Source organism: Drosophila nasuta, chromosome 2R, assembly GCF_023558535.2.
Source record: "Drosophila nasuta strain 15112-1781.00 chromosome 2R, ASM2355853v1, whole genome shotgun sequence".
NCBI classification, from domain to species: Eukaryota; Metazoa; Arthropoda; class Insecta; order Diptera; family Drosophilidae; genus Drosophila; species Drosophila nasuta.
Window position 1 is genome coordinate 9,913,938 of NC_083456.1, and position 24,396 is coordinate 9,938,333.

The 24,396-nt window shown below is 39.4% G+C and overlaps 2 protein-coding genes across 6 annotated transcripts; one reads left to right on the forward strand and one right to left on the reverse strand.

Annotated features, from left to right (window-relative positions):
- Positions 1-66: 66 nt before the first annotated feature.
- On the reverse strand, positions 67-1,333 carry LOC132787807 (zinc metalloproteinase nas-13). Of its 2 annotated transcripts, XM_060795117.1 has the most exons (2): positions 1,050-1,333; positions 67-934 (listed from the first exon to the last, which is right to left on the reverse strand). In XM_060795117.1, exon 2 carries the CDS (start codon positions 834-836, stop codon positions 69-71), a length of 768 nt encoding a protein of 255 aa, XP_060651100.1. In that variant the 5' UTR covers positions 837-934; positions 1,050-1,333; the 3' UTR covers positions 67-68. The 2 variants fall into 2 exon arrangements, with proteins under 2 accessions (XP_060651100.1, XP_060651099.1); XM_060795116.1 differs by lacking the exon at positions 1,050-1,333 and having other exon boundaries at positions 67-1,024.
- Positions 1,334-1,725: 392 nt separating this feature from the next.
- Positions 1,726-24,090, forward strand: LOC132787802 (protein crumbs). Of its 4 annotated transcripts, none has more exons than XM_060795106.1 (13): positions 1,726-2,713; positions 13,655-13,999; positions 14,751-15,749; positions 15,905-16,060; positions 17,446-17,978; positions 18,679-19,223; positions 19,280-19,385; positions 19,618-20,581; positions 20,638-20,820; positions 20,882-22,630; positions 22,695-22,819; positions 22,875-23,285; positions 23,342-24,090. In XM_060795106.1, exons 1-13 carry the CDS (start codon positions 2,455-2,457, stop codon positions 23,570-23,572), a joined length of 6,606 nt encoding a protein of 2,201 aa, XP_060651089.1. In that variant the 5' UTR covers positions 1,726-2,454; the 3' UTR covers positions 23,573-24,090. The 4 variants fall into 4 exon arrangements, with proteins under 4 accessions (XP_060651089.1, XP_060651090.1, XP_060651088.1 ...); XM_060795107.1 differs by having other exon boundaries at positions 15,905-15,961; XM_060795105.1 differs by lacking the exon at positions 15,905-16,060 and adding an exon at positions 16,834-17,133.
- Positions 24,091-24,396: the final 306 nt, after the last annotated feature.

Consider the following 24,396-nt stretch of genomic DNA (forward strand, 5'->3'; position numbering starts at 1 on the left):
TCTGCTGCACATTTCGCCAATTGTATAATTATATTTTTTTGTTAAATAAATAATAGATAAAACCAAATTCAAAGCTTGCACTTGTACATGGCATTAATCTTGCGCACATCACCCTCCGAGAAGCCGCGACGTTGTCCCATCTGTGCTGCATCCTTGCTGCTACGCAACGCCTTCAAAGTGGGCTGCCCGTTCTTGCTGAAACTGGTGGGTGAATAATGCATCACACTTCCATAGTCATAGTCTACGCCATAGCCCGAATGTTGTTTTGCGCTTCCCTTGTCAAAGTTGGCAATCATCGTGGGCTTTATGTTTTCGCTCAGCACCTTTACATAGCCATCACGTTCATAACGATTCTGTTCGTGGAGAAAGCCCACTGCGTGCATCAGCTCATGGATGGGCGTGCCATAGGTACGCAGACAGTTGGGCGACTGTAGATTGACCTCTTGGCGTCCACCCAGACGTCCAATGCTGCTCCAACAACCAGTTTTGCCGCTCACTATGGATATGTAATCTTTTTCGTTGGTACGCGGCGTAAAACGAATGCACGTCTTGCTGTGATATTCATTGAAGGCGTGCTTGATGTTCCCCAGTTCCTGTGATGTGAACTGACCCTTGATCTCATAGGGCACCACGCCGCCAGGCCAGTGTGTGCTTAGTGCCAGCAAACCATTGCGATTGCCTTCGATGTCCGCCTGCTCATTATTTAGTGGGATGAGAATGTCGCCTTCTAGGTACGTGCCTAGCTCTTCGGGATTCTGCGCAGACTCCGCGTCTTGGGCATCGACTAGTACGCCAGTTGTTTCCGCATCCGGTATACCAAAGACAGCATCGCCCATTTCCGTCAGATCAATCAGAACATTATCGTCGGTTTTTTCGAGATCAATCAGAACATTATCGTCGGTTTTTTCGATGGGCTGCGATTTTATAATGCCAACTAAAAGCAAAGAGAGTGTCAACACTTGCAACTTTGCCATTTTGCGTTATTCGCTGACTGTTGTAGTTTTGACGCTACCGTCTCGCATATATATAGAGCTGTCAGCTCCTCTTACCTAGACCTTCAAAACATTTTGCCGACTTGGAGGCGGCGATTTGTCTTTGTTTTTGTTTTTACTGATAAAAAACATGTAGGTGACTGATTTGTACGCATATTAATTTGCATTGCAAAAAGCTTGGTATCCACGTGCGTCGTGATTTATGTGCCCATTTATGTCACGCCCTTTATCCATATGCATATTTGTGTCAATTGCAGCGCCTATTTGCGAAAAACATTGTTCGTTTCAATTTTACGTTTACGACGTTCTACATATGTATTTTTCTATAACGGCTTTGTTTTGATCGAAGAGCAGTGTTGAAAACCCCCGTTAGCATAACTGAATTATCGGATTTAAATTGTTCGCAATTTTTAATAGTTATTACTGTATTACAGTCATAAATTCATTTTGATTACAATATATTAAAATAGTGGAACTTAATGCCCCTACACTTCTTCAAAATCGTACAACTTTTTTGCTTATCGATTTATTACTATTTGTCATCGTAAATCGATCAATTCTGATTTTCTCATGGCTACCTGTTGTGCACTCACATGCTCACCCCACCTGCCCGCTTATTAGCAAACACCAGTTGTCTCGCTCACACACACTAATATCTAGGTCTAAATACGAGCGCTCGCAAGCCCTGCTGACTCAAAGTCTGCCTTCAATGAGAAAATGAGCGCGCCGCGATTCAGTTCGCATTTTGTTCTCGGCCGTGTTGGATGTGTTCGTGGTATTTCGTGTAACGGACGCCGGATATTGTTTTTGTTTTGTCATTCTATGCTTGCGCAGGTGTTAGTGTGTCTGCCTGCTAGTGTGCGTGTATGTGTTAACCAATGCAAGTGAGCGGCCGTGTATTGGTGGAGCAGCCAATGCTGCTTGCAGTTCAAAAGGGCAGACAGCAACATCACGAAGAAGAAGCACTAAAAGCATAGGCGCAACAACAATACTTACCTGCTGGCAGCGCAGCATTTAAGCCAACTCGCTGCTTTGAATGTGTGTGTGTTCTTACTAATACGCAAACAAATCAAATTATAATGGCCAGCAGCGCTAGCAGGGAATATTTACGGTGTGCTCAATATTCAAACTCAAATTCAAGCTAGAAAGTGTCGCGTGCGAAAGTGTTGAAATAAAAAAGTAGCAGCCGCGCAATTTTTATGCTGCTTAAAAACCTGTTCTAGACGCCAAGTGCAAGTTACACACATACATACATACGTTATATGCACATATACATATGCAAGCATACGATACGCGAAAAGAGAGCAAAAGGCAATAAACAAAAACCTCAACGAAAACTAAACGAAATAGAGCTCAATGTGCAATACGCAAATCCGCTGAATTAAAAAGATAAATAGAGAAAGAAAGAATAGATAACCCTTAAAGCAGCATCACTTTAAACTCCAATACGAATAAAACGATCATGGCTATAACTGCTTATGCGTCAGCAACTGCTGCCGCCGCTACCAACAATGCGCACGTCACACAACAGCAACCGAGACAGCTAAGGCAAAAGCAACAACAAACAACACATCAGCAGCGACAGAGACTACGACAGAGCCGTGCGCGCACGAAAAGCGCAGCTCAAATAACGTCGACGTCGACGCTGACGCCACTGCTCAAGCGCGCCATTTCAGCGCCCCAATGGATATTTCTCTTCATTTTGATTTATTTAGCAACAGGTGAGTGTGTGTATGTATTTGTTTGTCAGCAGGATACATAAGAGCGAGGGAGAGTTGACAGTTGACAGTCATTAAAAGTGAGTACCTACTACACGTTTGAGAGCGAACAAAAGAGAGTGGCTTTGCAATTGGAGCAACACCAAAATATTTACACACAAACATACATACGAGTATGTAGGAAACCATTGCGAGCTCATATTTTTTTGCTGAGCTACTTAAATTTTATTTGTTAAGTGCATTGTACGAGTACTGCAGGGGGGAGAGAGCTTTTGTTATTGTAGTTGGTTGACTTCGTTGGGAGTTTGTTTACAAAAGCAACATGTGCCAATACGAACTCACTTTAAAAGAGGTCATTATACAAGGGTTTAAATGGCAACACTTGATGATTATTCAGTTAAATTGTATTCGATTGAGTCATTGCGAAAATACCGAGTACGAGCTTTTGCTTGTGATTGTAGAAATTAGCCATTTAATAATGTTCAATAAGCGATTTAGATAGTTATCTCGATGTTCTTATCTTGTTTACAGTTGGAAAACAATGTTTCGGGTTATAAACATTAAAATAATGTTTGTTGACTGCGGACAAATGTTCTAATCATAACAAGATTTCATGTCACATTAAGTAATAAATCTGAAAAAAATTTGTAATGCAATTTTCTTAAATTAAATGTACATTTAAATAATTTTGTTTGTTCCTTTTGTTTGTGAATGAAATATTTGCTCCTTTCTTTACTTATCAATCTAACTGACAGCTGTCACATTTCTCTCTTTCTCTTGTGCTGTCTCTTTTCGTTGTGAGTGCCTTAACCTCTCGAGAGATCGGTGTTGAGCATTAAGTGAATATCTGTAACTAACAACTTCCCCTTCTCCTTCCCGTTTCCACACTGTTTGCTCATCGTTGTCGATTGTGCAAAACAACGACCTCAAAACTTCGTTTTTGTATTTACAACATTCGGTAACAGCACACACACACCTATACAAGCAATATACTTGTGTGTGTGCCTAAGTATGCGTATCTTATCTAGGCGGAAAATAAAGTATTGGCAACAGCAACAACAACTAATGCACAATGCGCCCGGCAACGTCAGCAACAACAATCATGTTGGTAATTTGATAAACCACTTAAAAGCAACAATACTGGCTGGAGGCTAAACTTGGCTCAGTTGTTGTTGTAACAGTTGCACTTGGGAAAAGCCCTCATCACGATGATGATGTGGAGAAGCAGCACCACATCACTTCCATGCACCAGCAACTGGTTTTCCAGCCTAATCATAAAATGCAGCTAACGTCGTCGTCGTCTCGCCGATCATCAAAGGCCGCCTGATGCGTTGGCCTTTCTCGTCTGAATGCGCTGTTGTTGATGTGTTGGTTGTTTGTGTTGCTGGCTTTCCATTGAAATTCATCCTAAAGTGAAATTATACTTTATTTTCAAAGAAAAATCTCATCGCAGGTAACCCTGCAACACTCGCACACACACACATAGCCTCAAATACATTCATAGATTTTCACCATATATTTAGACCAGAAAATTACCTGCGTTACCTGTGTCGCTAACGTTAACGTGAACAACACGTGACCTCGCGATAGAGTCGCGGCCGCTGTTCGCTGTGGCGGGTGTGTCACCCCATGGGCTGGTCAAGTGTTAAAGTGCAATCGGCCATAACGCGTGTCGCATTCTATGTTAGTACTACATATACTAAGCCTACGCACCCGGATGATGTCCATGCCATGACGATGGCCATTAGTGCAAGTCGTTAGTTTTTATACACAGGTTCTAGAGCCGTAAATACATTCTGTACAATGAAACTTTACTGATTTCAACCCAAATCAAACTCCCTTTAGCACATTGTATATAAATAAAGTTTCCCTTCTCAGTCTTTGTTCCGAAATGGGGTAAAAGCACTATAAACTTGTACAAAAGAAAAATACGTATTTACGTTCCTATGAGCTAGGAATGTATTTATACTTGATTAGCTTGGGAAGTTCCTTTGTTACAGACGAGATAAAGAGAGTTGGCCTTTCATTTTAGAGCATCTTTCTCCACTGGAAAACATTCATAATATATAATTAGCAATATATAATTAGCCCATTATAATTAATTTTTATCATTAATATGAACATTAAATATGTATTCTAGAGAGTACAAACAATATTAGCTATAAATTAAGAGATATCTCATAGTTACGATTGTACTAAATTAAAAAAATGTTTAATTTAGGTAGAATTTTACCCGAATAAACTGGCTTAGTGTAATTTATTTTAAAACATTCTTAACGCAATTACGTGGTATCTGCGAGTTTAGCATTTTCGTTCGCATAAAGCATGCAAAGGGCTGTTGCACGTCTCCGACGTTGCCGGTTTTCAGCGGGTGCATCGATTTTCAAGCACCTTGAGAAGACCGCAAGCCGCAAAAAATTAAATAAAAAACTGAAAAACAAGAAACAAAAATGAAAATAATACAAATTACTCGTACACTCTGAAAACGTAGCCAGCTGCTTTCGCTTTTTGTTGTTGTTGTTGCTGTTGTTGCAAACAAATGTTTAAATAGTGGGCGTTGTTGGCTTGTTATTGTTGTTGTTACTCGCAGTCATTGTCATTGTCTTTATCGGAGGTATCACGTAGCTGCGTTTTATCTCTCTATTTGCATACGCAGCGGCCCAACCGCAACAAGCAGCATTGCGTTTTGACTCATAAACTTATCCACAATTGAAATACAAACTCCGCATCCACACGATGGAAAAGAAACTACAAAATTGATATCATTTACAATAGATATGTATGTACATAAATTGTTTAGGTATTCGTTTACGGTTGTAATGCAGATAGCAGGAAGTAATGTTGAACTTTTATCAAGGGAATTGTTAATGGAAAAGAAAAGCACGTACAAACGAAGAAATTTTGATATAATCAATCCCAAATTGTTCGAGGGATTTAAAAACACTTTTCTCTTACTAAAATGAATTGAGTCATGTTTTATTTTCGGTCTTTTACTCTTCTTTTTTTCTAGTGGCAATGAGCATAGCAATAAATTAAATAATAATTATGACATATGTGTATGACTATGTGTTTTGAGCATTGAGAATACCATTAAAACCGGTTTATTGCATAAGTGATAGTGTTATACTCGTAAAACTACGACAGTTGTCTAGCAATTCTCACTTAATTAGGCATAAATTTGGACTTACCGTGCATTAATTATAACAGTTCTAAGTACAAGTCCTTGACAACTAAATTGAAAATGCATATATTCATAAATACGTCTGAAATTCTAGACAGTAGAAATTTCAAAGAAAATATACTATGAAATCTCTAGCGTTGTATTTTCCAAAGTCAAGTAATCCCTCATTATTTCATTTGTTGCTTGTTGAATAATTCTCTGACTGCCCTCATATTATATAGTCGTCAGTTTAGACCCTATTACGAACTGCTTTTGTGGCTGCTTTCCACTCCACCACAGTGCAACGCCCACAATGGGGCAATCGAGTTCTTTTGACCGTTTTGACTGCTGGCTGTGTTTACTCAGACTGTTCCGGTAGGTAAAGGGAATGGAGACGGTGGCAGGCGGTGCTACCGGAAAAGATTCTCAGGCAACAGTTTTTCAACAGTTCATTGCTTTGTGCTACTTTGGCGAACGGGTCTTCTGGAAGGCAGCAAGGGCTGTATATATACATAAGTATCTGTATCTTTTTAGCTGCGGTTTGCTGTTGTTGTTGCTTCTTAAAAACTGGTTCCCAGGCGAGGCGAGGCACGACGCGTCTGCGCAACTGCGCGGCGCCACCAAAGCTGACTCCACTTTGTGCCCAATTCTAAGCATTTTTGGGCGCATAGTTATTCACCGAAAAAAAGCAACAAAACACAGTGAAACATAGATGAAAAACTGGGTGGAGTTCCGAAGTTCTCCAGAGGTTGACACCTTCATGACGCAGCAGCAGTTCCCAACTTAGAAATAGGCGTTGCTATTCAGTTGCTGCTAATTTTTGTAGACGAAGCGATTAATTAGCTTTCCTCGGCTTGTGTGAAGTGCTTGTATAATAATAGTCGATTTATTGTGCTCATGTATAATACAATATAAGCCAAAGTATTTATTTAAATATATTTAAGAGCTCTCAATGCATGACATTCTGAGAAACTCAAGCGGAAATTTGTGTGGGAACTAATTTGCTGAAGTGACTTTAGCCTCATTGTTGTTGCTTGTGTGTGTGTTGTCTGTTTACGCTGAAAGGTGTCTACACAAATGATTACCAAGTCGCTATATAAAGCTCACTCAGACATGAAAGAACGGAAAGTGGATGCCGTCGAATGGGAACGAAACATGGTTTAAAAAACCTACAACAAGAGATTCTTTTCAATGCAGTCAACACTGAAAACTGTTTGCAAGTTCTTTGAAAGACTCAACTGATAATATTGTTAAAGAATATTATGACGATCTTTTTCCCACTAACACACATAAGTCAACATAGTTTCGAAACTTAAATAGAGTTGTTTAAAAGATAAATATTGCCTTAGATGTTGCGCTACTTCAAGGAAAATGCTAAGGTTGAAAAGAAAAAATATATAATTTTCAAAAATTATAATACAAAATTATTTCTAAACCGGGAAGTAATTTAATTACTTTAACTTCATTATGAATTTTTTCTATATAGAGCAACTCATTATTTCTATGCAGATTTCAACTTTTAAAATAAATAGAGCAACTCATTTACTAAATTTGTAAACTCTAGCTTTGATTAGCTTTTCGGATGTAGCAAATTCCCATTATGGAGTTCCTTCCTTTGACTTTGAAATACAATATGGTAACTGCATTTATATCATCAATTAAATATAATTTTCAGTGAATATATTAAATAGGGTAATCAATCAAATTAATCTTTTCCCATTACGAGTTTTATTATTGCTATAGTCGTAGTTAGTGTAAATAATTTGTTAATTATTATTATTGTTAACACTATAACTATCAATAGTAGTAGTAGACTAATGGGCAAACGATTCTCACAATTCAGCGCAATTATCAACACATTCCAATCTTAAGCTTTCTTGAAGCTTGCTCTCTCTATCGATCGCTTAGATGATTTCGTTCTTTCTCTTTCCTTCACCTTAAATTTTGATAATCGTATTATCGCCAAACTGTAATTAAAATTTAATCGCGACACGTTTTCACTTTTCACTGAATAGAAACAAATTTTGAGCAAACAATAAAACGAACGAAAACTGACACGAAAAACGCAACAATTAAAATGCAATTAAAAAATTTCGAAAAATTATTGCCATTGCTGGCTATTACGGTTAAAAAGCAAAGCTGACTAAAAAGTAAGAGCCAAAAAGCGGCAAAAATAATTTATGCAACTCTGGAACATCCGATAAACAACAGCAAATACAGTAAATGAAATATTTTTTCGTAGGCGTTGTTGTTACACACTGCGCACAACAAAAAGCAAAAGGAGAAAAAAGCGAAAAGTATTTACAGCAAAAATTAAAAACAATAACAACAATAATGAACTATTGTATGTGTGGGTTGGCGCTGAGGCAACCAATGGCAAAACAATTGAAGTATGACCAAAAAAAGCAGAGCCAGACTCTGAGTCGGAGAGGCAGCTGAGCAACATTTAGTTGCTGTGTTTGTTGTGGCCACTCGACTGGCCAGCAAAGGGGGGAGAGAGGTTGCTTGGGTAGGTGGTTGGTGGTTGGTGGGTGGTTGCTCGATTGGTTGTTACTTGGAGATTTTAGTTGTAACAATAACAACGACAGCCAACTAACGTGGCTTAGAAAGTTTGAAGAGCAGACGAAAAACGAAAAAATAAACACAACAGAAAGGCCGCAACAACAACAAAAACAACAGCAACAAATAAAAATGAATACAAGTCAAACCAAAACAGTTCGCAAATCGCAAAAGCAAAAAAAGAAGAAAAAAACAACAGCGAGTAAAACGCGTCAAACATGCAATGCCGATAGTGTATGTGTGTTAGCCATGTTTTTATATATGCACGTATGTATGTACACACATACATACATATATGTTTGGTTGTGCTGATTAGTCATACTACAGAATGCAAATGCAAAGCCCCAAAGCTGGGCTAATTTACATACACATACTTATGTACGTAGATTTGCATGCATTTCCATCTGCTCGAGTATCCGTGTGTGTGCGGATATGGGTGACTATGTGTGTGTGTTCAGTAAGTGGGTCTCGCGCCTACTATACGAAGTGGGCGTGTCAGGAGCCTGAGCTACAATTTTCTTGTTACTGTTGTTGTTCCTCAACCAGATATGTGAATATATTCAAACATTCATACTACATTCACAGCGAGTATTTAGCACAGCTTTCAACATTGCAATCGCATAAATCACTTTTTGTGGAATGATAATTATTTGTGAAAATACTTGAGGAAAATGGGGAGAAATTGGACAATGCATAATGATATAACTGTTAATGCGATGTATGAAAATACTTATGTGGGAATTTGGGTTGTTGTCTTGCATGCCAAACAATAATACTAAATGATTTGTCTTGAATAAAAATTCATTTACGAATTAATAAAATTTGGAACGAATAACTTAACATACATCAAGGTGTGTCATATAAAAGTTAAACTTTGTGAATAGAACTATCACGCATTGAATAATGTATTTTTAAATCAGAACAGATTAAAATGTCTTAAGCTTATCTATGATTTGCTTTACAAAAGTCCATTTCTATTTCTATTTTGTGGATATTAATTAAGACACAGACAAAACGAAGTTAAGAGTTTCGTTTAATTCGACAGACCTTGAAAAATACAAGCCCATGTGGGAAAAATGTGGAAAGCCAGCAACGATTTTTTGTTGATGAACATAAAATTAATTGAATTTAATATCTACACTGCTCAGCCGTTGGGAAACAACACAAATTTGAGTGGAAAATGGGCGTTGCAAGCTTGAATCAGAATATTTGTTGCTATGGCCAATTTTCGTTGGCAATCTATTGGTATTAATTTCATTGTTTATAGCTATATCTTGATTAAACTTTTCAAATCGAAATGTATTTAATCTAATCTATAAAAAGCCTAATAAAGAAATAAGTAATATGAGTTATTCTACGAATATCAAATTTTAGCAAGATAAATAGATATAAAGAGAAAGAATGAAAATTGTACAAAAGTTTATACAACGACCGAATTATGCAAGAACTATAAACCTCAACTTTTTCTTTCGTGACTATAAATAGCAAAACATAATTTTAGCTTGGCGTTTTTAAAAGCTATCTATTGTGACAATTGCTTGTTATCTTATGCAGATTTGCTGGGATTCTACTGTCCCGCATAGAGGTATTTAAATTTTCTTCATCGTGGCTATTTGACACGCCCAACTTAGAGCAGAAAGCCATCTAGACATCATTAAGGTTGAACTCTGAAAAGTTTTGCTTTATGCTCCCCAAAAAAGCTATTAACAACTGTTTCTTTTATGGCACCGCTAAAAAAACGCTGAAATTCGCTCGTTCTCAAGCCACAAGATCTTGTTCCAAGTTACCGTCAAAGTCGTCATTCGTCGTTCTTGTTGTCGTCTTTGTTCGTCATAATGTCGATTCATTCATAATACTTAACTATACCTTTCCACATGCCATAGAAGGCGCTGAAAAACAGTTGTCGAAAATGCGAAAAATAAAATTCTTAAAGCCGTTTCGTATTCGTACGTTTATGATTATGAAATTTCCGTTCCGTTCCGTTCGTTCGTTCGTTCGTTTACGGCCAAAACACAAAAGGCCAATGCTGTTATACAAAAGCGCATGTCTACCCAAATATTTTGCGAATACAATAAGTGATTCTTTTTCAGACGCGTTCATTTTATAAATGGCATTTATATGCTCTGTAATTGTATGTATGTGTATGAGGGTTTGACCGACTGTGTCTGTTCACATTTCAAAGATGTGGAAATATACGTTTAATTCTACCGGAAATACTTTTGCAATAAGTGTAACAATTCGAAAACACGTTTTTTTGTAGTATTGTGCGACTCTTTGCAGGATTTTATGCGGGCTCAGAATTTTACTTACCTTATTTAAAACAAAAAAAGTGAATCATACTTACATGTTTTTGTAGATTTCTGTTTTTCAAAGCAGATGACTAAGAGTTTATTAAAGTTAACTGGTAAAATGTAAATGAATATTTGAAAAATGAGAGATAATGAAAACATTTCTATATGGTATGTTAAATTTAGAAATTTGAATAGAAAATACAATTATTCTCCGAAATATTAATTGATAAATTATATATGAAGAGGTATTACTAACAGTTCAATTAGTATTAAAATTATATTCAACAAAAGCTTTTAATTCTTAATTAAGGTTTTTATTTTTTTTTATGAAATGTCTACTATTCCCTTATAATAAAACCTTTAGAGAATTCCAAAGTTAGGATTAATTTAAAAACTGTAAATTGTTTAGAAATTATAAATATAATTTAAGAATTCTAGGGTTACTTTTGTACAGGGTATCTGAGCAAAACCATTAATGATTTTATCAATACAGTTTGTCGCCGTTTTGAATGCGGCTCTTTCGAATATTTTTCTGCATAGTTTCGTACGTGAGTATAATATAATTATGAGCTACTTTACCTACGGCTTAGTTACTGGCTCGCTTACTTACTCGAACCTGCGAGTGCGCACGAAGCTCTCAAAGCGCTGACACACAAATGCGCGAAACAAAACCAAATTGACAACAAAACGCTTCTAGGCAGCTCTATGCAGAAATTGACCACTGTCCACTGTCCACATCTACCTCAATTCCCCCTTTTTTACCTAGGCAACAATACAATGCAAACTAAATCGCCTTTAGATAGAAATACAAAAAAATGCTTTAAAAGCGGCGCAACAAAATCGATGGCCTCATAATGTTTTCACATGTTGTGTACAAAGCGAGGGCGTTGGGTCGAGGCGGGACTGAAGCGAGGCGAGGCTAAAGTATAAAGTGTAAAGTGTGCATGTTGTTGGGGCCAGTTCGAGGTCTGGTCAACGCATTTGCATGCCTATTTTCTAAGCAGTTTCTAAGCTAGTTGCCCGGTCAGCTAGGGCCACGTTAGGCCAAAGCTTTGGCCCCCAAAAGGGCAGCCAGAGTTTCAGAGTCATTTCAGAAACTTTTTTGTTTTGTTTATAAAGAACTCAGTTTTTCATCGTCATCGGCATCTTCGTCTTCTTTTTATTTCATGTGCTTGGACATGCCAATTTTAGATTTATGACAAAAACTTGCCAGCACCACTTAACACCAATTCTCAGCTGCAAATTTTGGTGTTGAATCTGATTTTTTATTTTCGTTCATAATAAACTGCTACTGCCACTTAACCAATGCCATTGAAACCAGCTCCATGAGGTGTCTCTATATCGGCATACACATATACCTTTATACTTTTACTTATACTTTGCTGTGTATACAATATTTTTTGTTTGAAAACTTTCGACAGTTTTACTACATTTGTTTATGAGATAGAGTTAATACCCTATACGCTACCTACTATTAGCCATGGGTTACTTAACGCTAGAAATGTATGACGTATATTATGAGATAAGCGAATTTTTTGTGGCAAGGCAAGCAAATGAAATTTTACTTTGTTTAACTAAGCACAAGATAATGAAAGTCCTTAAAAAGTTAAACATTTAAAAAGGTATAAAAATTGCAATACATTAAACGCATTGGATAAAGGAGAACGTATGTAATTTATATTTTTATTGATATTATAATTTTTCTAATTCAAATGGTTTAGTTCCTGAAATATTCCGAGGTCTTCAAATTGCGTGTATTTCTGGATGTATATTTAATTGAACTGGAATGAATTCAGTAGAACTGCATAATACACTATGTACGTGTTTATTCTTTATTGAAAAGTCTAACTTGCATAAATGAATTTTGTGAATCAATTAACGCATGAAATATAATCTTTTCTAGACCGTGTTGTCTAATAAAAAACGTTTCTATAATATTTTGTATAATAAAAAAAATAGTCTTATTATCATATTTGGTAATACTTAAAGTTCGAAAGCGTGTTTCTGTTTAATCGGAAGAAATTAATTAGCAATTTGTATAATCTCTCATGTTTCATTAAAAAATTTGCATTATTGTTTCCTAAGTGCAACTTTCATTCACGCGATTTCAACTTTTTCTCGTCAAGAAAAACAACTTGCTTGTGTTTTGATTTTGCCTCATTTCTTTACGGCTTGTGCACTTCAAACAGCCAACGACTTGGCTTGTGTTTTGGATTTTGTTTTCTTATTTTGTTTTTTCCTTTTCTGCAAGGAAAACACTTGAAATGAGTGAAGCGTGTGGTTGTTGTTATAGCTGGTGTTGCTGCTGCTGCCCAAACACGCACATGTGAATGGAGTGGAGCAATCAGTTAGGGCAGCGAGGGGACACTGAACTGATTCTGCGCCGCCAGCGCAAATGAAAGTTGTGCGCGCAAAGTTAACGTTCGAGTTAAGAGTAACTGATTATCATTAGGTGTCATTTATGCCGGCAACATATCTCTATTTGGTCAACACTAACTGGCACAGACACTTTCCTAGCTGTGCCATAAGGCCTCTAAGGCAATTGTCCAATTACCAAATTGGTGATGAAAAAGATCCAACACATGCGGAAGTCTACACTGAGCAAACGTGAAGAAAAAGAAAACATTAATCTCTCCAATGATTGCGGAATAATAGGATCATTTAATGAACGAGTTGTTTAGGTTTTATATGAGAATTGTATATTATTGTCAATAGAATAATATTAAATCAAAATTAAATAGCGCAGGATAGGGCAAAGTATTTTTGCAGAACTTTAACAATTTTAATTCAAAGAAATATTTGAGATTACCTTTTCTCTCAGTGTACTGTGCCCTTCTCTCAGACTGCAATCAAATGCAATTATCGCCCTTTCGCTGTGCTTAAATTGATTCACCTTCTAAATGTATTGCTGTTGTTGTTGGTCTTTTCTTGCAGATGTCGCCTCAGTGGAAGTGCACACAAGGGAGGCATACTTCAATGGATCCGCTTACCTGCGCCTACTGACGCCCATGCCCACCTGGGACCATTCGGCGATCAGTTTCCGCTCGTGCCGCGGCGGGGAAATACTGGCTCAGCAATATAACAAAAACTCAATTGTAATCTCAGTGCTCAACGATGCCCTGCAAGTCTCACTGGCCGGTCCGGCCGTCATCGGGATCAAGAATCGCCTCGATGTTAGATTACCCTACCAACTGTTGGATAATCGCTGGCATACGCTGCAATTCAAATACGAGTATGGTAATCTCTATCTGCATGTGGATCGTGAGGCAATTATATTTGGTAAGTGGACTTGATCTTCGTCCAGTTTTCAAATAAGTATAGTACTTAGTGTGCCATGAGTTAGACTAATCTTAGGTATACGAAAAAGAGAGGTTGAATTAATTCTTAGCTATTATCCGAAATTGAATTCAGAAAAATAAACTAAGCAAATCAGTAAATATACAGCTTTGTATAGTTTTCTTTTTATAGCAAAATAATAAAAAACAATAAAAATATAGTTAATTTTCATGCATAGAAAATGTATTTTTTATTTGTGGAAATTTTCCCATCACTTTTTATAAACATATTTTATTTGCTGTAGACATTGTTGCTTCTATTAAAAATAGTAAAAGATTTTTAACTTTCGAAATTTGCTTTGGTTGTAAAAACAATAATAGATGAATTCACACTAAGAAATCAGGTTTGTTAATGAACATAAAATTTTACAATTAATCAATTCTCAACATTTCATAGAACATTTGAAGCATACTAATTTCCATTTTAAATGGCGCGCTTAATGTGTGAATCGCAAACTGTTGTGTACATTAAAGTATCTTTTAGTTCAGCATTCTTATAGAGAAACTATTAAAAATGATAAAATGAGCAATTTCAATTTAAATTGAAAATGAATTCCCGAAGGTGGACGTGACGAAATACGCGTATTCAGTTAGAGCCTCGATGAACTGCAATAATATATATAAAATGTTCTTGGCACGACTTTAGAGATTCCTTCACATGTAATTAATAAATTCCATTTTTTTTTTTTTTGCAGCCAACTCAACTTATAACAGTCAGTTCTTGACCAATCAGGATATTGGCAGCGAAGCAGCTATTTTGATACTGGGCAACTCGTTTTCGGGTTGTCTGCTTGATGGACCTGGACTGCAGTTTGTCCCCGGCAATATGACTATACAGAATGCCGTCTTTGGTGTCTGTCCCTTGTCCTTTGGACCGTGCAGCGAACAGGAGTTGTTCGCCAGGCTACAAGACAACTATTGCTTGAACGATCCATGCATGGGACACGGAACTTGCACCTCGAATGCTGATGGCTATGAATGCCGCTGCACAGCTCGCTACTCGGGCAAGAATTGTCAGAAGGATAACGGATCACCATGTGCCAAGAATCCTTGTAACAACGGCGGCACCTGTCGAGAAAATGCACGCGGGGAGTATCAATGCATTTGCGATGTGAATCACAGTGGCGACCACTGCGAGACCGAGGTGAATGTGCATCCGTTGTGCCAGGCGAGTCCCTGCCTCAACAACGGTGCCTGCGTTGTGCTCGCCGGCAGCTCCAGCCCCATCTGTGAGTGCAAGAAGGGCTATACGGGAGTGCGCTGTGAGATCGACATGGATGAGTGCGCCTCGCAGCCGTGCCAGAACAATGGCAGCTGCATCGATCGCAACAATGGCTTCAGCTGCGATTGCAGCGGCACCGGCTACACTGGCCCCTTCTGCCAGACGAACATTGATGAGTGCGAGCTGCAGAACCCGTGCCTCAATGGTGGACATTGCTTCGATACCTACGGATCCTACACGTGCCAGTGCTTGGATGGCTGGCATGGCGAGATATGTGAGAAGCCCATCAGCTGCCAGACACAGCAGTGTCTCAACGGCGGCACCTGTGTCAACAAGCCCATCGGTTTCCAGTGCATCTGTGCGCCGGAGTACAGTGGAGAGCTGTGCCAACTCGGACCCAGTTGTGCGCAAACGTGTCCCATCGACTCGGAGTGTGTAGGCGGCGTCTGCGTGTGTAAGCCAGGCACATCGGGTGAGTACATCAAATGCAAATTTCTTAACTCGGTTACATGGTTCATAGCGTGGTTTGTGGTTTTGCGCATGCATTTCATTCATTGCTTTCGTTGAAAGAGTTCTCTTTAATCCATCTTTCATTCGTATTAAACTTTATTCTAACCTAAATTAAAGCTACCTCTTTGGAGCTGTCAACTCCGCTTCTTGACCCGGTCGACATGGTCTTTAATGGTGAGGGGGAATCTTCGAGTCCACTGTGCAACAGTGGTAAAAAGAAACGCTATATATCGCCCGAGTGGCTCAAACGCAAGCGTTGTGAACTAAAATTGAGTAGGTGACAAGTGTCTAACTAGCGCTTAGCGTCTAGACTAGAGTTGTTTTGCTTTTTCAATGCCACGGATCGCATAAAGTGTGTATATACTTATTATGGAAAAGCTATTAAATATGCTGTTATTCTTAACTAGTAATTGTATTAGCTATGCTTGAACTTAACAAATCGCTTGACGCTTCTGTTTATTAGATATGGTTCATCTTAAGAATACTCTTAAATGTACTCATATTCGTTTAACTCGATCCTGGGACAACGAAAATATTCATCTTAATAGATGCTCAGTAAAGTATTCCCTCTTATATCAGATTTCATTTCATTTCAAAGAATTTATTCTCATTTTAGCTATTTTTAATGTTATGTGACGTTTCTTTAACACATTTAAATTTATAAAACTAAAAGATCATGCAATTCGAACAATAAATTTGAAAGATGTAGAACTTTTTTCCATTTAAAGTTTAAATTTACAATAAAAGTACCTTGCTTACATTTGTTCTTAAGAAATTTTCTCCTATTGCGGATGTGCTAAAAGGGAAGCACCTAAAAGTATGCTATAAATATTTAGTAGAATGCAGGTTTACTTGAAATGCAGTTCGTCATTTTTCTCATACTCGAATCACAAATTACATTCATTAAAAATGTATGAATAGCATGGTAGGTTTGAACTAATAATTCATACTCTACATATGTGTGTGTGTGTTATCCTGTCTATTGGCTATCTGTCTATATATATATATATTGTATATGGCTATGTGAATATTATATTGTATATTAGGCCCCATTGGTCATTGTCTGCCAACAACAACTACACCGACACCAGAACAGCCAACAACAACTATGCTTATCACAACCTCAGCCATGCGAATTACAACAACAACAACACCTCCAATAACCACAACAACAACAGATAGTAACAAACAACAACTACTATTACTACAACAACAACAACAATCAGCACCAACCCAACGCTCGGCATCACTGAATGCATGTCCCCAAGAAAATTGCTTGAACGGTGGCACCTGCCTGGGATATAACAGTAACAATTATACCTGTATATGTGCTAGTGGATACACAGGTGATGATATCCGAACACAGGGTTGCACCTCAAGTCCTTAGACTCTTACTTTCTTTAACTTTCTCTCTTTCCTAGCTCGTAGCACGCCCTATGCTTAGCTTAATATACGATAATATTTATTACTACATATTAGCAATTTGATAATGATCCGAATTAACTAGTTAAACTTGTGTTGCAACCCTCGTTAACTTGAACTGTAAATATGTAATTATAGTAGTGTTTATTAGTCGTACCTTAGTCTAAAGTCCAGTCGCTAACAAAAGCCACATTCATAAGCTCATACTAACCTTAAAACTTGTTCTTCGCATTTAGGTTACAATTGCCAACTGAACTCGGCCGATGGCGGTACCACCTTAGCCCTGACTCCCATCAACTGTAATGCCACCAATGGCAAATGCCTGAATGGGGGCACTTGCTCGATGAATGGCACACACTGTTACTGTGCCGTCGGCTTCTCGGGCGATCGTTGCGAAAAAGTTGAAAACTGCACACCGCTCAACTGCCAGGAACCGATGATCTGTGCCCAGAATCAATGCATTTGCCCAGAGAATAAAATTTGCAATCAGTGTGCCACACATCCGTGCCAGAATGGCGGTGCTTGCCTCGATCTACCCAATGGCGATTACGAGTGTAAGTGCCAACGCGGCTGGATGGGTAGGACTTGTGGCAACGATGTGGATGAGTGCGTCCAGCAGCCCAACATATGCGGCAATGGCATCTGCAAGAACGAGAAGGGATCTTACAAGTGTTATTGTACTCCTGGCTTTACGGGCATTCATTGTGACTCCGATGTGGATGAGTGCTTGAGTCATCCCTGTCTGCATGGCGCAACATGCCACAACAAGGTAAGCTGTGTGTGAGAGAGTTCTCTCATTTGATTCTCCAGTTACTAAATTGCAATCAGTTGTTTTTCTTTAAATACGGAAAGCATCGGATATTGAGACAAGTGAGTGGGGCTGCTTCAAATAGTAGAGGCTTAAAGAGTTGAATATAAAACGTATTACTTTGTAAAGAAATTAAATATTCTGGAACACGCTCGAAAATATTCCTTCAAAAAATAGTTATTTCGAAACCGACACAACCAACCCATTTCCCGCCATTACGAATTTCGGTCTGACACAGAAATTAAACAGTTTACTAAGAATAACCGAGGAGAATTATACTTTAAAATAAAAATATTCTATTCCAATGCAACACGATTACCACATAGACGATTGACAATTACTGTACATTATTTTATTTAATTCGATGCATAGTTATGTAGATCAGAATTTTCATAATTATTTTCAAAATTTAAAATAGCCCTTTCAGATAATGATTTTCAATTATATTCTATTCCATATTTGAATCATTACTGTTACCTTTAACGATTTCCATCTATTGATATTATCCTTTTGCTCATTCAATTGTAAAATCAATCAGATCCTTCTTTCATTTTTTCCAACCATGTCTTTGTATTCCGCTATTTAAGATAATCTTAGATTAGATTTGATAAGTTTATTCCCACATTAAATTAATTTCCCACGATTTTGTCAATTTCCTTAGATCAACGCCTATGAGTGCGATTGCAAACCGGGTTATCAAGGTGAAAATTGCGAGATTGACATCGATGAGTGCATCAGCAATCCATGCTCGAATGGATCCACCTGCATCGATATGATTAACAACTTCACCTGCTCCTGCATACCGGGAATGACGGGTCGCATCTGTGACATTGACATCGACGATTGCATCTCGGCGCCATGCCAGAATAATGGTCTCTGCATCGACGAATTAGGTGGCTTTCATTGTAACTGTAGTGGCACTGGTTATGAGGGCAAGAACTGCGAACTGAATATTGATGAATGTGTGTCGAATCCTTGTACGCATGGCGCCAGATGCATTGATCAGGTGAAGGACTACTTATGCGAGTGTCACGGCGGCTACAAGGGCAAGAATTGTGAGCAGGATATCAATGAGTGTGAAAGCAATCCCTGTCAATACAATAGCACCTGCTTAGAACGTTCCAATTCAACACTGTACCAGATGAGCAAAAATATGGATCTACCTCGCGTTTTTAGTCAATCGTTTAGCTATGAGAATGCAAGCGGGTAAGTTAATTGTAATGCTAGATGATGAAGTGGTTAATTAACAAGTTATATTGCAGTTATGAATGCGTTTGTGTGCCTGGCATAATTGGGAAGAACTGTGAGATCAACATCAACGAGTGTGAGAGTAATCCCTGCAGCAAGCATGGAACGTGTAACGATGGAGTAAGTAAAGCAATGAAAAATATGAATCGATTATTGAAATTAAGGAAAATAATATCTGTCACAATCGATATTTAACGATACATTTGCTTATCTTAAGATTGTTTTGATCAAATATATTAGTTAAAATGTCAATTAATCGAGAATAAGGATCTGTACACGTTGACAGATCGATAATACCATTATCTGTTCGATAGTATTTCAACTCTTAATTGAATTTACGCTCCTCTTTCAGATTGGCACTTATACTTGTGAATGTGATCCTGGCTTCGAGGGCACTCACTGTGAAATCAACATTGATGAATGCGATCGCTATAATCCCTGCCAGAATGGCACCTGCATTGATCAAATCAACGACTACGATTGCGACTGTGATGCCAACTTCGGTGGCAAGAACTGTTCCGTGCCTTTGATTGGCTGCTTGAGTGGACCGTGTCTCAACAATGGAACCTGCCGTCCCTATTTGGTCAATGAGACAACGCATCTGTTCAACTGCTCATGCGAACATGGCTTCCAGGGCTACACATGTGAGAAGACCACCACACTGTCCATGGTTGTCAGCAGTTTAATTACTGTTAAGACTCAGCGTGAAGAAGGCTACGATATTAATTTGCAATTTAAGACAACGTTGCCTAACGGTGTGTTGGCCTTTGGCACTTCGGGTGGTCAGAATGAGCCGGTTAGCTATATATTGGAGCTGATCAATGGTCGTCTCAATCTGCACTCGTCGCTGCTAAACAAATGGGAGGGAGTCTTCATTGGCTCCAAGCTGAACGACAGCAATTGGCACAAAGTGTTTGTTGCCATCAATACATCCCATTTGGTGCTCTCTGCCAACGATGAGCAGGCCATTTTTCCGGTGGGTTCCTATGAGACAGCCAACAACAGTCAACCTTCATTTCCACTCACTTATCTGGGCGGAACCATTCCCAATCTGAAGTCCTATTTACGTCATTTGACCCATCAGCCGTCGAGTTTTGTGGGCTGCATGCAGGATGTTGTGGTCAATGGCAAATGGATCTTCCCTGACGAACAGGATACGGATGAGAATACTAAGCTGTCCTATGTGCAAAGCGGTTGTCCGCGTACCGAGCAGTGCAAACCTAATCCTTGTCACTCGAATGGCGAGTGCACAGATCTTTGGCACACCTTTGCCTGCCACTGTCCCAGACCCTTCTTTGGACACACGTGTCAGCACAGTAAGTTAGGCGCCACACCTTTTGATTATTCTTATTATAACTAGCATCATTTTTAGATATGACGGCTGCAACGTTTGGACATGAGAATACGACGCACTCGGCGGTGATTGTAGAGACAACAGATGTGGCCAGACGTGCTATACGATCCATTCTGGACATATCAATGTTTATACGCACTCGAGAACCGGCTGGACAAGTTTTCTATCTGGGCAGCGATCCACGCAAGGTGCCTACCAAAAGTGAGTTTAAATCTTGTCGACAATCGTGGCACTTTCTAAAATTAATTGATTCAATTTCTAGATGTTGGCGACTCGTATGTAGCGGCTAAACTGCACGGAGGTGAATTGCTGGTCAAAATGCAGTTCAATGGAACACCAGAGGCGTATACAGTTGGTGGCCAGAAGCTGGACAATGGCTATAATCATCTCATTGAGGTGGTTCGCAATCAAACCCTCGTGCAGGTCAAGCTTAATGGCACCGAATACTTCCGCAAAACGCTATCAACGACGGGTCTGTTGGATGCACAAGTGCTATACTTAGGCGGTCCGGCACCAACGCGGGAGTCTCTGCTGCCAGCAAGCACTGAACCCGGAGTTGATGAGAGCAGCTTAGCAACTAGCAATGCGGCCATTTCTAAGGAGTTGGAAGACAGCAAGGATTACTTCAAAGGCATTATTCAGGATGTGAAAGTGAGCAATGGCTCATTGAATATGATTGTCGAGATGTATCCACTGAATGTGACCGATGTGAATGTGAATGCTAAGCCTTTTGGTGTGGTAAGCATTGATCGTGCCTCTGTGCTGCCTGGCGAGGTGTCCGATGATCTGTGCCGCAAGAATCCTTGCAAGCACAATGCGGAGTGCAGAAATACATGGAACGACTACAGCTGCAAGTGTCCAAATGGCTACAAAGGCAAAGATTGCCAAGAGATTGAGTTCTGTCAACTGGTCACCTGCCCAGGTAGCAGTGTCTGCCAGAATCTGGACGATGGCTACGAATGCTTGACTAACATTACGTTTACGGGCCAGGAGCATACACCCTTGGTGTTTAACTACTTCAAGGAGCCGCTGGCTGATGAAAATGGTGTCACTAAGCAACCAATACTCAAGCCTGTCATAGAGATTGCATATAGAACGCGAGCCGGCGGCACTTTGCTCTTCATTGACAACAACGACAGCTTCTTTGAGATTGGCGTTAATGGCGGACGTGTGACGGTCACTTGGAAACTGAATAATCTGCATATTGGCGAATCAGGACGCTTCGAGAAAGAGAACACTGATGGCGAATGGAGTCGCATTTATTTGCGTGCTCACGGTGGGAAACTGGAAGGCGGTTGGAAGGGCTGGGAGTCGATGGTGGATCCCACTCCTGGCTTCTCAACGGACATTGATCAGGGCGCATTCCAGGAGCTGCTCTCGAGCAGCACACAAGTCTACCTGGGCGGCATGCCGGAGTCGCGTCACTCACGTGGTTCCACGCAATCCTCGCAGCAGGGCTCCCAGTTCAAGGGTTGCCTAGGGGAGGCTCGAGTTGGTGACTTGCTGCTGCCCTACTTCTCCAACGCCGAACTGTATCCGCCCACCGAAAACGTCTCTGTACAATTGCAAGCACAGTTCCGCTTGAACTCATCGCGACCCGAGGAAGGCTGCATCCTGTGCTTCCAGGTGGACTGTAAAAATGGGGGCTACTGCAACGTGCCCACTGAGGAGTACGCTTGCACCTGTCAGGCGGGCTATGAGGGAGACGACTGCGCCACGGATATTGACGAGTGCCTCAACACACACTGCGAGAACAATGGCACCTGCATCAACCAAGTAGCCAATTTCTATTGCCAGTGCCAGCCAGGATTCGAGGGTCGCTACTGCGAGCAAAACATTGATGAATGTGCCACGCAGCCTTGTCACAATGGAGGCAATTGCACGGATTTGATAGCTGCCTACGAGTGCATCTGTCCGGATGACTATACAGGTCCACAATGTGACGCCCTTAAGCAGATGACCTGCGAGAACGAGCCCTGTCGCAATGGTTCCAGCTGTGAGAATGGTTTCAGTAAGTCAAAGTGATTATTTGTACCTAAATCAATATTAAACTATTCGCTTGATTTCCCCTGCAGATGCTCAAACCGGCAATAACTTCACCTGCACTTGCTCCATGGGCTTTGAAGGTCCACTATGCGACACGCCCTTCTGCGAGATGACGCCCTGCGCCAACGGCGGTCTCTGTCTGTCCACTAACACAGTAAGTTCTCGTCTCTATATTGTATAATTCAACACTAAAATTGTTTCTTTTTCAGATACCTAATTGCAAGTGCAGTCTAGGGTATACGGGTAGTCTATGTGAACAGGAGATCGACGAATGCGCATCCAATCCCTGCCAGAATGGCGGCCTGTGTCAAGATCTTGTAGGTGGGTATGTCTGCAACTGCGTTTCAACGGGTTTCGACGGCATTCACTGCGAGAATGACATCGACGAGTGCGCTAACGATGAGTATTGCGGTGGTCTTGGGCGTTGCATTAATATGCCGGGCAGCTTCAAGTGCATTTGCCAGACACCTTTCTGCGGGGCCTATTGCAACGTCACCGATCCTTGCAATACACCAAACATATGCGCCAATGGCGGGCAGTGCACAGAGACCTGTGGCGCAGAGGCTGATTACTCTTGTAATTGCACGGAAGGTTTTATGGGCAAGAACTGCACAGCATTGGTAAGTCTAAAGGGCACTGAGATTGAAGCATCTATTTAACTGAAATTCATTTGCAGATTATGGCTAAAGATGATGGACCCTCGACAACGGATATTGCCATCATTGTAATACCCGTAGTTGTCGTTCTACTGTTGATTGCAGGCGCACTGCTGGGCACCTTCTTGGTAATGGCACGAAATAAGCGTGCCACACGAGGCACCTACAGTCCGAGTGCTCAGGAATATTGCAATCCACGGCTAGAAATGGATAATGTGCTAAAGCCACCGCCAGAGGAACGACTTATTTAGTTAATTCTCCCCTCAACATCAACAATACAAAAACATAAAACAAACGATATTTTAGAATCCGCCCATAAAAATAGTTGTAAGATACATACCGTATGGCTTAGAGCATGTTTGCTTTGTTAGGTGCTCTGTAAGGCTTCCACAGAGTAACTCTGCATCCATACGCTTTTAGATAGTTAATAATGCCGTTGTCTATTTATTTGTAGTACGTAGTTTGTATGGCAATCACTTTATAGTCGTTATATAGTTACAGTTTAGATCCAGTATTCGATTTCATTCAAACTCTATTGAAAAAGCTGCGAACAAAGATGTGCTGCATGCCTTCCCCAAATCAAGTAAACACAGCAAATGCATATACAAATAGAAACGAAACCCTAAAACGAAAAGATCGAAACAAGCAAACAGAATTCGGCAACCTTTAAATATAAGCTACTAGTATTTTGTAAATAGATTTGTATGCCTTTTAAAAACTAAATTAGCTGAGCTAAACAAAATCCTACATAAATTTATATATATATATATATATAACTATATATATACATACAAAATATATATATATTTATATATATATATATATATATATAATCCTACATATATATTTATATATGTATACGTAATTCTAACAGTTAATGTGGCCTTATACAACAAGCATGAGAACTAAGTGCACTTTAAACGTAAGTAAAATATTTTGCTCTACATTATTTAAGTATAAACTTAAGAGACTGTACTATATATATACATATATTAATTGAATATTTCGACTTTTTCCAAAAAATAAAAAAATTAAATAAAGTTATAAATGATTATAAACAATTAACTAGTTCCCC

Coding starts and splice junctions, on each gene's coding strand:
- LOC132787802 (XM_060795105.1), top strand. CDS start 2,455: ATGGCTATAACTGCTTATGCGTCAGCAACTGCTGCCGCCGCTACCAAC. Junction 15,750..16,833: donor GTGTAAGCCAGGCACATCGG/GTGAGTACATCA, acceptor ATTGTATATTAG/GCCCCATTGGTCATTGTCTG. Junction 19,224..19,279: donor AGCTATGAGAATGCAAGCGG/GTAAGTTAATTG, acceptor GTTATATTGCAG/TTATGAATGCGTTTGTGTGC.
- LOC132787807 (XM_060795116.1), bottom strand. CDS start 974: ATGGCAAAGTTGCAAGTGTTGACACTCTCTTTGCTTTTAGTTGGCATT.